The 13185-nt window shown below is 42.1% G+C and overlaps 1 protein-coding gene across 1 annotated transcript in view; it reads left to right on the forward strand.

The window, feature by feature from the left end:
• LOC126418731 (fasciclin-3-like) overlaps positions 1–4502 on the forward strand; it is a 149908-nt gene extending 145406 nt beyond the window's left edge. The window contains exon 12 of the mRNA XM_050085642.1: positions 464–4502. Within this exon, the coding sequence (XP_049941599.1) occupies positions 464–661 (198 nt within the window). The 3' untranslated portion in view covers positions 662–4502. The remainder of the gene's footprint in view (positions 1–463) is intronic.
• The last annotated feature ends 8683 nt before the right edge of the window (positions 4503–13185 follow it).

The raw sequence follows: 13185 nt of genomic DNA on the forward strand, positions 1-13185 counted from the left end.
ATACCTACACAGTCAAGAGTAAATTTACATATGAAATGAAAAACACTTTTACTGAATAATATTACAGCTGTAAGCACATCTTCCTTTACGAAATATGTTATGAAATATTTGTATGACAATGTGGTTACGTAAGGACAAAAACTTTTCTTTTCCGCTAATGGCCCTCAGAAATTGGACCCTGGAGTTTAGACTGCTCTTAGGTCCCTAGTTCAACTCTATATGACAGCAACAAACCAGGTATTCATCTCTCGCTGACCAAGGGCTGCACTGAGCTTCCTGTGACCTTGTCCAACACTCCAAATTTTTGTATTTGTCTTTTTCAACATCTGCACTTGGGAAATAAAACTCTGATATTAACTCTGCTTTTCCATAAGCAGCTAGATTGTGGGATCCTGGTGCTTCCTGGGATAATATCCTGAATTCTATGAATAAATAGTTTAAGTGACTATTATTACTGTTACAGATGGAACCAGAAATGCAATCAGCAGCTGAGCCTCTCCAACAGAAAACAAGTCGTGGTGACATAGTTTATGCAGAACTTGATCTGAAAGATGTAGCGGGAAAACCACGACCACAGGTTCGACCAGAGGAGGACAGGACAGAGTATGCAGAAATTGTGTACACAGCGAAGTCAAAAGAACCTGATCTACAAGAGAAATAAGAAGAAACTCTTAAATGTAACATAATGTAATTTTTGTTTTCTGGAAATGAACAGTCTTGTGTTGAAATAACTGTGCATATGATTGCATTGCTAATTCAGAACACATGCACTAATGTTTTGCAGCACTGAGTTGTGTTGACACTCACTGAAAAAAACATCAGATTGTGAAATTAATAACTACATATATAATTACATGACATTATTGATATTAATAGGGAATAAGTAAATTTTCCTACATTAGTGTCTCATATTAAGTGACAAAGCAGCTTAGTGTCTGTATATGACAATCACCTTCGGCTTTATTCTCTCTCTCTCTCTCTCTCTCTCTCTCTCTCTCTCTCTCTCTCTCTCTCTCTCTCTCTCCAAATTATTGGGAGTAATGTCTCCTGGCACTGTAACATGAATTCAGAGCTCCACAATGTCAGCGCCTTATCCTTTCTTTTCTGGGCATGTTTGTTTCAAATTTTGTGAGTGTCAATCTCTGGTTTGTCATCTCCCTATACCTTCCCAAGAGGCTCTCCCTTCCTTTCTCCCTTTATTTAATTTTTCAGAATTGGAATAATCTCAAGATTCAGTGTACATGTAACAACTGTGGCCATATCAAACATTTCCGCCCTGTAAAGAAAACTTTTGTTCATCTTCAGTAACAGCGACACTACGAAGTTCTACCATACTGCATTTTAATTCATTGATTTCTTAATTAACTGTTCATACAGTATATTATTGATACTACTTTCATAACTGTCTTATATTTGGTTACACTGGTTAGCTGCCCGATAAGGCATTATTTGCGAATGCAGGCTTCCTCAATCAACTGCATTGACAAATTCTTGTCAGGAAATCAGCAGAGTAGTATTTTTCTTTCAGAGTGATCTTTCTTACTTGATGGCTTCTGGCAAAATTTGCTTCTTGAAACACTGCTAAATTGAAAATATTTCTCGGCTGATTTCCCCAAGAAAAACTATCAAGATATTATTTGTTCTTCATTATACATATTTTAGCTGTAGTTGTATGAACATGTGACATGATTGATTCATTAGCTTTTAGTGTAATAATATATGTAAATAATAGTGTAAGTTGATGAGTGCACAAAATTAGACGTGCTGTTCATAGAGTTAAAAGCACTGGATAGTGATAGTAATAGTTCCAGCTATGACTGTACATGTTTCATAAAGGATGAAAATGATGAAAGAAAAATGTGGAGCTCACATGCAATAAGATGGAATGTCAAGTCTGAGATTCAAATAGAATCATTATACCTATAGCCATTCAAGTAGGTGTTTGATCATACCAGTGCTGCCAGTTGAAAAGAGAAATTTGTCACCACATTTTTCAGTGTCATTTATTGCAAAACAGTATAAATGTAAGTGATAGATGTACCATGACCACAGAAAATACCTACACTGTCCAGAATAAATTTACTTATGAGATTAAAAACACTTTTACTGCATAATATTGCAGCTGTAAGCACATCATCCTTTATGAAATATTTGTATGACAATGTGGATATGTATGGTCAAAAACTTAAAGATCTCAGAACACAGCTTTTCCCTATCTTTCACAAACTTTTACTGTGCACAACCTAGGTTTTGGGTTCCATGCCTGCTTTCAAGTGTTATACTTTTGCAAAGGTGATATTATTGAACACTAGTCTGGAATCATCCATAAGCAGTGAGTGAGATAACTAGATTTGATGATTTAGTAGCTGCACAGGATTATCTGTATGTTGTTTTTGCATAGTATATCTTCTTAATGCCCTGAATGTGTTTGAACATCTATAACATATTTCCAAACAACCAAACTACTTGAAGGTGAAGTTAGTTTTCTGGGATTTCCAGCATCTATAATGTTTCTTCTACTTGAGACTGAGCTACATGTTTTTCCTACAAAGAATGAGCTACACTTCTTGCACATGATCTTGTAATTTCACTTTTATTCACGAAGGACTGCGTGCTTATAGCTGAACAAATGTTTACCTTTTGTGTCAATAACATCATTGATAACTGAATAATTTTTAGGTATCAAGTTGGTGCTGATTCTGACAATTTTCTCACATATAGCCTCATGCACTTTTTCTTGGTTATCATTTGAAAAAGTATTATTGTTATTACTAAAATGTTTGTCTTCCACAGAGTAGTCTACTTTTGCGGGCCAGTGGGTACTTATTTCTTGGAGCTGTTGTACCAATAGTTTGTAGTCCATAGTCAAAATCAACTGCAAACAAAGTGCCGAAAGCAAGTGGTCTAACGTATAATAAGCATGTTTGTAGAGAACTGGATGAATTAATGCAGCTGAAATAAAGAAACTCATTGATGCACCCTTTTTGGGTATTTTTGGCTGATGGATTATGGTATGGATATCTTCGGTAAAATGTACAAAGTTGATGGCAGTGCCTTGTATTTCCATATTGAACTATGTATGTTGCTTACTCATCAAACAGTGAACATTCAGGATAGAATAATGACAGTATTGTGAAAAATATTGATTGCTACTCACCACATAGTGGAAATGTTGGAGTCGTAGACAGGCACAGCAAAAAGACAGCTAAACACATAAGCTTTCAGCCAGAAGACCATCTATGAAATAGACGACCCCCCCCCCCCCCCCCCCCACACACACAGATATTCACAGGTCAAACACACATGACCACTGTCTGTGGCTTGACACTTAGAGACAGTGCTCTGCATTTGCGTAAATGTGTGTCTTTTTGTTGTGCCTGTCTGCTACCCTTTTCATAATATTGCTTATTCATTATCTTTATGGAGGTATGATGTTACCTTTTAATTCATTTCCACAAAGACAACACATCATTTACATACCTATATGAGTGCTGTGTTCACTTACTCACTGCTTCTGGATAACGCCAAACTTATTAAACAAAATTCTAGTCCATTCTCCACATATTGTGTTTACTTAGTAAATAATATCACTTCAAGGTTATAAACTTTGTAGTAACACTCACCAACATAAAAAACTGCCTGAATAGTTGTGGGAGCTCCCCATTCTATATGTTCTGTAGAAAATAATGTACTATTTTCAAAAATGTGAAGTGATGCCGCTCTCCGTTCATCTTTTATTCCAAGTTACCTATTGCAACATTAATTTTCTGAGATAGTCTATAATTCAAACATATTTATAATTGTTGCTTGTTTCTTTTAGAGATTGTTGACTCTGCTTGTTAACACAACAGTATGCATGAATAACAACTTTGCAACAGAGTAACACTAACATTACAGGTCCAAAACATAGCATAGGTAAAATAAACGTTTGTGAAACCTAGGTGAAAATGTGTTTCCTTGTGTAATAATTACAACATTCCAAGTCAATTAAAACATAATATATCTTGTTAACATGGATCATAACACTTGTGGGCATCCCATCCATGTTGCAGTGTCACTGAAACTGCTAATTTTTGAGAAATCAAAAATAAATAACATCTGAAATTTGGCCCATCCAGGAATCAGCTAGTAAGATTCAATTATTAGTTTCCATATTTAGTGCTGCTAAAAGTAATAAAAATGCCTTAGTTCATTTTTAAGCTGAAAAATAGCATATTATGAACAGTAGCTGTAAGAAACACAATTCATGAATTAATAAAAATGCCTTGGTTCAGTTTTAAGCTGAAAAAGAGCATATTATGAACAGTAGTTTTACGAAACACAGTTCATGCATTCCAGATGAGTACAGTCAGTTACAAAATTGAAAAATCAGTGAATGGAAGAGCTGTATTTTAATGGTCGACACTATCCTTCACATACAGCTTTCAATAATGATGCACTTGTATAATTCTTCTGTATCCTTATAAGCATGCTATGACAATAAAATTATTAATTATTGTTTACTCTTTAAACATTCATTTATAACTGTTTAATATCACAATGAAATGCCATGCATGAAATGAAGACAGCAAAATTGATCTTGTTCATTAAGCTACATGGGAAGTGTAAAAGGTGCAAAAAAGTATTGGAAGAGGTAATCTGAAAACATTTACCCATTTCATAAAGGAAACTATGTAAACATGACAGTAACTAATCGTTACAAACATAAGATGGTGAATTCTAACACCCTTTGAGTAACTGAAATTATTAAAACAACATTCATAAAAATTAATTATTTAGGAATAAAGGAGACATCTCACCAAATGGCAGAAACACTGTATTGTCGATAGGTACACACACAAAAGGTACAGGGCTTTGCTAGCTTTCATGCATGCGCGCACGCGCGCGCGCCCACACACACACACACACACACACACACACATACACACACACACACACACACACACACACACAGTTGGGTGAGGAGGGTGCTGGGAGGTAGGTTTAGGCAAGGAAGGTTACGGGAGCAAAGGATGTGCTGTACGGTTAGCTCCCATCTGCGCAGCTCAGAAAAGCTGCTGGTGGTGGTGGTGAGGATCTAGATGGCAGGGGTTGTGACACAGCCATTGAAATCTTGCATGTTGTGCCACTGGGTGGTCCACCTTTTTTGGCAACAGCTTGGCAGTGGCCATTCATTCTAGTTGACAGTTGGCTAGTTGTCATACCAATGTAAAACACTGTGCAGTGGTTGCAGCAGATCTGGTATACAACATGGCTGCTTTCACAGGTGGCCCAGCCTCTGATGGGGTAGGGTAAGCCTGTGACAGGACTGGAGTAGGTGGTGCTAGTTGGATTGTTTGGGCAGGTCTTATATCTGGGTCTTCCACAGGTGTATTATCTCTGTGGCAGGGGTTTGAGGTGGGAGTGGCATAGTGATGGACTAGGATATTATGGAGGTTGGGTGGATGGCAGAACACCACACTGGGTGGGGTTGGAAGTGTCTTGGGTGGGATGTTCCTCATTTCAGGGCATAGTGATAGGTAATCAAAGCCCTGATGAAGATCGTGGTTCAGTTGTTCCAGTCCGGGGTGGTATTAGGTGACAAGGGAAATGCTTCTTTGTGGTTGTCTCTTGGGTTGGCTGTGAGGATTAGGTGTGTGTGAGGATATGGCACAAGAGATCTGTCTGTAAATTAGGTCTTGAGGGTGTTGTCTGTATGCAAAGGCCTTTGTGAGGCTTTCAGCATACTGAGCAAGGGAGTTCTCATCACTGCAGGTGCAGCTACCACAGGTGTCAAGGCTGTATGGAAGCGATTTTTTTGGTGTGAAGGTGGTTGCAGCTGTCGAAGTTTAGTCACTGTTGGTGATTTGTGGGTTAGATGTGGACCGAGGTGTGAATGGAGCCATCTGATAGGAGGGGATCGACATCTAGGAAGGCGGTACAATGGGTAGAGGAGGACCAGGTGAAGTGGATGGGAGAGAAGATGTTGAGGTTGGGTGGAATGAGGATAAGGTGTCCTGGATTTGATCCATATTATAAAGATGTCGTCAATAAACCTGAACCAGACTAGGGGTTTGGTATTTTGGGAATCTAGGAATGCTTCCTCTGAGTGGTCCACAAACAGGTTGGCATAGGTGGCTGCCATGAAGGTGCCCATGGCTGTGCCATGAATTTTTTTGTATACATTTTCTTCAAAGGTGAAGTAGTTACGGGTTAGGATGTAGTTGGTTAGGTGTACGAGGAATGAAGTGGTGGGTATGCGATCTGCGGAGCATTGGGAGAGATAGTGTTCAGTCATGGCAAGGCCATGGGGATGAGAGATGTTAATGTGTAGGTAGGTTGCATCTGCAGTGACAAGTAGGGATACGGGGCGTAAGGGTGTGGGGATAGTGGAGAGCCAGTGCAGGAAGTGGTTAGTATCTTTAATATGGGAGGCTAGGTATTGGATAGTTGGTTGGAGATGTTGATCAACAAGGGCCAAGATTTGTTTGCTGAGGCCATTGTAACCAGCCACAATGGAGCGCCCAGGACTGTTAGGTTTGTGGATTTTTGGGAACACGTAGAAGGTGGGTGTGTTGGATGTTGTTGGGGTGAGTAGGGAGATGGATTTAGGGGAGAAGTTCTGGGAAGGACTTAAAGATTTCAGCAGGGATTGGAGGTTATGTTGGACTTTTGGGATGGGATCACTTTGGCAGACCTTGTAGGTGGAGGTGTCGGACAACTGGTGGAGGCCTTCGGTCAGGTAGTCACTTTGGTTCATCACAACAATGGTGGAACCTTTGTGTTCCGGGAGGATGATCAGATCAGGATCCATTTTTAGGTTATGTAGAGCAGTCCTTTCTTCTGTTGAAAGGTTGTTCTTAGGAAGGGACCTGGCGAGGGATGCTGAAGTAAAGTTGGAAGGTGACCTGAGGATGGTTAAGTGGTAGTGTGGGAGGGTCTGAGTTGGATGGTGGTATGAATTGGGACAGGACGGGTTTGATGTTGGGATTGGATTGGATTGGCTTTGGTTTGAGGAGTTGGTGGCAAAGAAATGTTTCCAATGTAGGGAGCAGGAGAAAGAAATTAGGTCTCTCACAAATCAAATATGTTTAAACCTGGGGTTTCACTGAATGTGAGACCTTTACATAGGACTGAAGCTTTTGTGTGGGTTTAGTATTTTGGCAGAGAGGTTAACAACAGTGTTGTGGGATTGTTTCGGCTCTGGACTTCATGGAGTGTTGGTGTGGGGGTTTTGGAGGATGTGGTATCTTGGAAAGATTAGTTAGGCAGGGTCTGGGTGCTTTGAGGGGTTCACAAGGAGGAACACTGTGAGTGGGAAGGGGTTGGATAAGGGTGCCCCAAGGTGGGAGTAGGATGTCAGCAGCTTGTGGAGGTGGTGTTTGGAACATTCTAGGTGTTGGAGTGTTAGGTTCAGTTTGGGTGATGAGGTGTAGGAAATGGGGATTTAACTGTAACAGTATTTTGTGCAGGGAGTGGATGTGGTTCAGGGATGCCTGTGCTGAGGAGATGTGTTTTTGTAAAACCAGGTTTGTGAGGGAATGGGACTGCTGGAATCTGAAAAGATGAATGTCATTATGGAAGGAGGGGTTACGCCATGGGGGGGGGGGGGGGGAGGTCTCCATGGCTTAGACAGCATTTAAGGAACAGAATATGGGACAGGGTTTTGGCTATGGATACGAAAACTTTTCTGAACTGGTGCAGATAAGTAGAGTAGGGGTCCATTGTGGAAGGGGAAGAGGAGGAGAGGTATAGTGCTGGGAAGAGAAGTTTGCATTGGAAATGACAAGTAAAAGTGTTTGGTGGTTGTAGGAGAAGATGAATAATATGGACAGGTGTAAGGAATGAAATGATTTGTGTCTGGGGCAGGGAGTAGTATTTTAACTGGGATATATCTGATCATGTGTGATACATCGTAAGGAGTGCAAAATAAATTCAATTGTGCAATTTATCATCATGTGTAAGAGATAAAAAGGAAAAAGGACAGGCAGATTGGGAGTGATATGTGAGGGAAGGAGGATTTTGAGCTGCTGGAAGTAAGTTATCGCTAGTCACATGCACATGGAGATGCATGCACGGCAGTTGTAATTGGAAACGTTTGATACTAAAGGGTGTAACAAAAGTCACAAGCGACCACCTGTGTCACAGACATTGTGGAGTGTCCTAAAAGCAAGAAGGAGGGAACATAAGAGAAAGAAACAGACAGACAATGAGGGGAGCTAAATAAAGGAGACGGTAACAGAGGATGAACGACATGGGGTTTGGATGCCAAGGTCTCACTAGGTGGTATAGTGATGTACAGAAAGCTATGGTTGAAAATTACAAATTATTTAGGAATAAGGGAGAAAGCTCACCAAAAGGTAGAAGTGCTGCATCGACAATAGGTACACAAACCAAAGGTACAGAGATTTGATAGCTTTCTTTTTCAAGCTTATAGGGAAAATATGCACACAAACGCACTTACACACACACACACACACACACACACACATTCACATGCAGATGCCTGCCTCCCTACACTGTGCTCAGTCAACTGCCAGCTCTTTCCTGGCCCAAGGTGAGGTACTGGGGTGAGGTATGGGTGTGGGGTGGCATGGGAAGGGTTTGGGAGGAAGCAGCTTGAGGGAGAGTGGGGAGCCAAACACCACCTCAACAGGCTATCCAACCTGCTGACATCCCACTCCCAGTATCCAGCCCACATCCTACCAACAATGTTCCACCTCATCAACACCTCATTGCACCCAGACACTGCCTAGCTGATTTTTTCAACCTACCACATCCTCCAAAAAACCCCTAACAACACTCCACGAAATCCAGAGCCAAAACAATGCCAGAAATTGTTGTTAACCTCTCCACCAAAATATTCAGCCCCACAGAAGTTTCAGTCCTATGAAAAAGCCTCAAATTCAGCCCTACTCTCAGGTTTAACTATGTTGGACATGTGATAGACCTACTCTCCTTCTCGTGCTCTCTACAGTGGAAACACTTCTTTGCCACCAACCCCCTACAACATCTAATCGTGCCTGTCCCAATTCGTACCACCGTCCAACTGTGGCCTACCCACACGCCCACCTAACCCTCCTCAGGTCACCTTCCAACCTGGCCTCAGCATCCTTCCTCAAGTCCCTTCCTAAGAACAACCACCTGTCAGCAAAGAAACGATTGCCCAACATAACCTAAAAATGGATCCCGACCAGCTCATCCTCCTGGCAGATAAAGGTTCCATCACTGCTGTGTTGAACTGGAGTGACTGCCTGCCAGAGGGCCTCCGCCAGTTGTCCGACACCTCCACCTACAATCTCTGCCAAAGTGATCTGATCCCAAAAGTCCAACATAACCTCCAGTCCCTGCTGGAATCCTTAGGTCATTCCCAGAACCTCTCCCCTGAATCCATCTCCCTATTCACCCCAACAACACCCTGCACACTCACCTTCCACCTGCTCCCCAAAATCCACAAACCTAATGGTCCAGGGTGCTGGTTACAGTGCCCCCACCAAAAGAATTGTCGAAAACTTAGCCTCCTACCTTAAAGATACCAACCATTCCTGCACCAGTTCTTCACCATCCCCACACCCTTACCCCCCAGTATCCGTACTCGTCACTGCTGATGCAACAACGTCCTCATCCCCACGGCCTAGCCACAATTGAACACTACCTCTCCCAAAGCCCTGCAAATTCCAAGCCCACCACTTCATTCCTCATACACCTAACCAACTACATCCTAACCCATAACTACTTCACCTTTGAAAAGAATGTATACAAAAAATTCATGAAACAGCCACGGGCACCCTCGCACACCCACCTATGCCAACCTCTTTGTGGACCACATACAGGAAGCATTCCTAGATTCCCAAACCACTGGTCTGGTTCAGGTTTATTGATAGCATCTTTATAATATGAACTCAAGGCCAGGACACCTTATCCTCATTCCGCCCCAACCTCAACATCTTTTCTCCCATCCACTTCACCTGGGTCTCCTCCACCCATTGTACCACCTTCCTAGATGTCGATCTCCTCCTATCAGATGGCTCCATTCACACCCCGGTCCACATCAAATCCACCAATCACCAACAACACCTGCACTTTGACAGCTGCAAACTCTTCCACAACAAAAAATCACTCCTGTCCATCCTGGCCACCCGTGGTAAATGCAGTGATGAGAACTACCTTGCCCAGTATGCTGAAGACAGGCAATACCCTCCAGACCTAATTCACAAATGGATCTCCCACACACCTGATCCTCTCAGCTATTCCAAGAACCAACTACAAAGAAACACCCCCCTTGTCACCCAATACCATTCTGGACTGGAATAACTGAACCATGTCCTTCGTCAGGACTTTGAGTACCCTTCATCATGCCCTGAACTAAGGGGCATCCTATGCAAGGTATTTTCAACCCCACCCAGAGAGGTGTTCCGCCACTCATCCCACCTCTATAACATCCTAGTCCATCCCTATGCCACTCCCACCCCCCAATCCCCTGCCATAGGGATCAGACCTCTGTGGAGGAACCAGATACAAGACCTGCCCTAACCACCCACCCAGCACCACCAACTCCAGTCCTGTCACAAGCTTATTCTACCCCATCAGAGGCCAGGCAACCTAAGAAAGCAGCCATGCTGTATGCCAGATCTGTTGCAACCACTGCTCAGCACGTTACATTGGTATGACAACCAACCATCTGTCAACTAGAATGAAAGTCCACTGCCAAACTGTTGTCAAAACAAGGTGTACCACCCAGTGGCACAACATGCAACAGAGCTCAACACGCAAGATTTCAATTGCTGTTTCACAGCCTGTGTCATCTGGACCCTCCCCACCATCACCAGATTTTCTGAGCTGTTCAGATAGGAGCTATTCTTACAGCATATCCTTTGCTCCCGTAACCTTCCTGGCCTAAACCTAAGGTACCGTCCAGCTCCCTCCCCCACTCTCATCCAATTGTGAGTGTGTGTGTGTGTGTGTGTGTGTGTGTGTGTGTGTGTGTGTGTGTGTGTGTGTGTGTGTGTGTGCGTGCGTGTGTGTGCGCGCGCGCGCTGTTACCTCATGAAATTGCATGCCCAGCTGTCTGCCACCTGCTCCCTCTACCTGCACCCATAGCTAGCTCACGAATGGCTCCCCACTCTCCCACGAGCTGCTAGATGCTTCCCCCCCCCCCCCCCCCCCCTCCACACACACACCTTCCTTGTGCGTCTCACCACACCTTCTTACTCCACCCCAGCCCACACCACCGCCTCACCCCAGGACACGCACCTTCGGCCAGGAAAGACAGAGCTTAATAAAGGGAGAGAGGCGTGTAAATGTGAGTGAGAGTGTGGTGTGTGTTTTTCCTACAAACTTGAAAAAAAAGTGCATTCTGAAAGCTAGCAAAGCTATGGTTTTTTTTTTTTTTTTTCACCTGTCAAAAACGCAGTGCTTCTGCTTTTCAGTGAAACATCTCCTTTATTCCTAAATAAGTCATAATTCTCAGTTGGAATTTTCTATTGATTATTATTCATCAAAATAAAAATTCTGCAAAGCCAAGTTACACATGAGGTAGTCCTGGTTTATTTTCAAGAGATATATGACTTGTGGTATAAAATAACAGGACTGATTCCATCACAGATAAGTAAACACCAAAGATATGCAACAATAGCTGTGAAGCATGAAGCCTTCTCAGTCCAATGCAGCATCTCTGGTGTCTGTAGACAAGTTAGCGAGGCCGTGGCCTTCATTTGAGTAAGAGCTATAATTTTGTCTTGCCAGAAAAATGAAAAATAATAGAGAAACAAACTGTGAAGTTTCACATGAAACTTGGGAAACTGTTATTGAAAGTGTATTGCAAAGACAGTCGTGAACAAAACGCGCGAGATACCTCGCCTTTTCGTTATGCAGATCCCCACAGCTTTAAAGTCTGCTACACAGCATAACAGGCAAGGCGACGAAGTGCTTCCAACATACTACGCACAGGCATGAAACTGAAAAACTATCCAAATTTTTTCAGACTGTTTTCAATCATATGTAAGACTATATTGATGCTGATTAGTGTGTTAAACACAACACGTAAATATAAGATATAAATGAAAGAAGAAACGCTAATCACTATGAACTGTACTGATAAAAATAAATTTCAGCTTATCGAGATAACATTACTGTTTTAGTAAGACAAAATACCCCAGATCGTTACGAATTAGCAAAATATTATGCACATTCGGCCGCGAAGCGGTCTGTGTCAACGTTCGACCAGTCATACTGGATTTAAGCTTATCGAGATAACACTACTGTTTTAGTAAGACAAAATACCCTACCGTGAAAGTGTGCAAATTTAGTAATTCATAGCGAAATTCAGTTAAAAATCATTCAGTGCACACTTAAGTCAATTGAATTGTTGACAGAAGCGGAAAAAGTAGGCAGTAACAAGTATGAAATTCCACAAAAGTTTCATACTGACATCCACAGGGCGCCGGTGCATAATGAAGGTAGCATTAAAACGTATTGGGGGCGCTAGAATTTCTTAAAATTGCTTTGCTGATAGTGTATCTGCCTCCATGGAGGTTAGAGCCGAAAACTAACCAGATCTCCCTTGCAGTAGCAAACACCTTTCACTACGCTAGCAGACAACCAAGGCAAACAGCCCTCTATTATTATCCCAGACATTAATAAGCCAGCAATTTCGCAATGAAAATGGCAAAATGAGCTGCTGTTCCTTTTGCATAGAGCCTTCTGGACTCAAAAAACATGAATTTTCTACCTTTGTCACCGCTTGTGTGACAATCATTCGGGATGTTTATCGAAATACTGTTATTAGCGAGTAAATTTAGTACGATAATTCTTCACCAACCCAGGAAATAAACGGCGACATAGCTGCCAAACGAATTCTACAATGTTTCGAATACTCCATTATACCCGACACAGCCAGAAAACGTTCATTAGCCGAAGTGTTGATTACACTAGCTAGCAATGGGAATGCTCGCACTTCTAAAACGCGGTGGCATTAATACTGGGATGTGAATTACCACGTGTACAGGCAAATGGATTTTATTTGCATTCCTGTAAACGTGATTTGGATCGAAATCGTAGCTACGATTAATATGCTGATATATCGACTGCAACTAGAATATTTCGAATATGCGGTCCTCATCTTCAGCAACTGTAGTAGCTATTTTCGTTGTTAGGATTTCGTCACCAAAATCGGTAAAAATGGAACCCTACTAGTCTCACTTTCTT

This window comes from Schistocerca serialis, chromosome 9, assembly GCF_023864345.2.
Source record: "Schistocerca serialis cubense isolate TAMUIC-IGC-003099 chromosome 9, iqSchSeri2.2, whole genome shotgun sequence".
NCBI lineage: Eukaryota > Metazoa > Arthropoda > Insecta > Orthoptera > Acrididae > Schistocerca > Schistocerca serialis.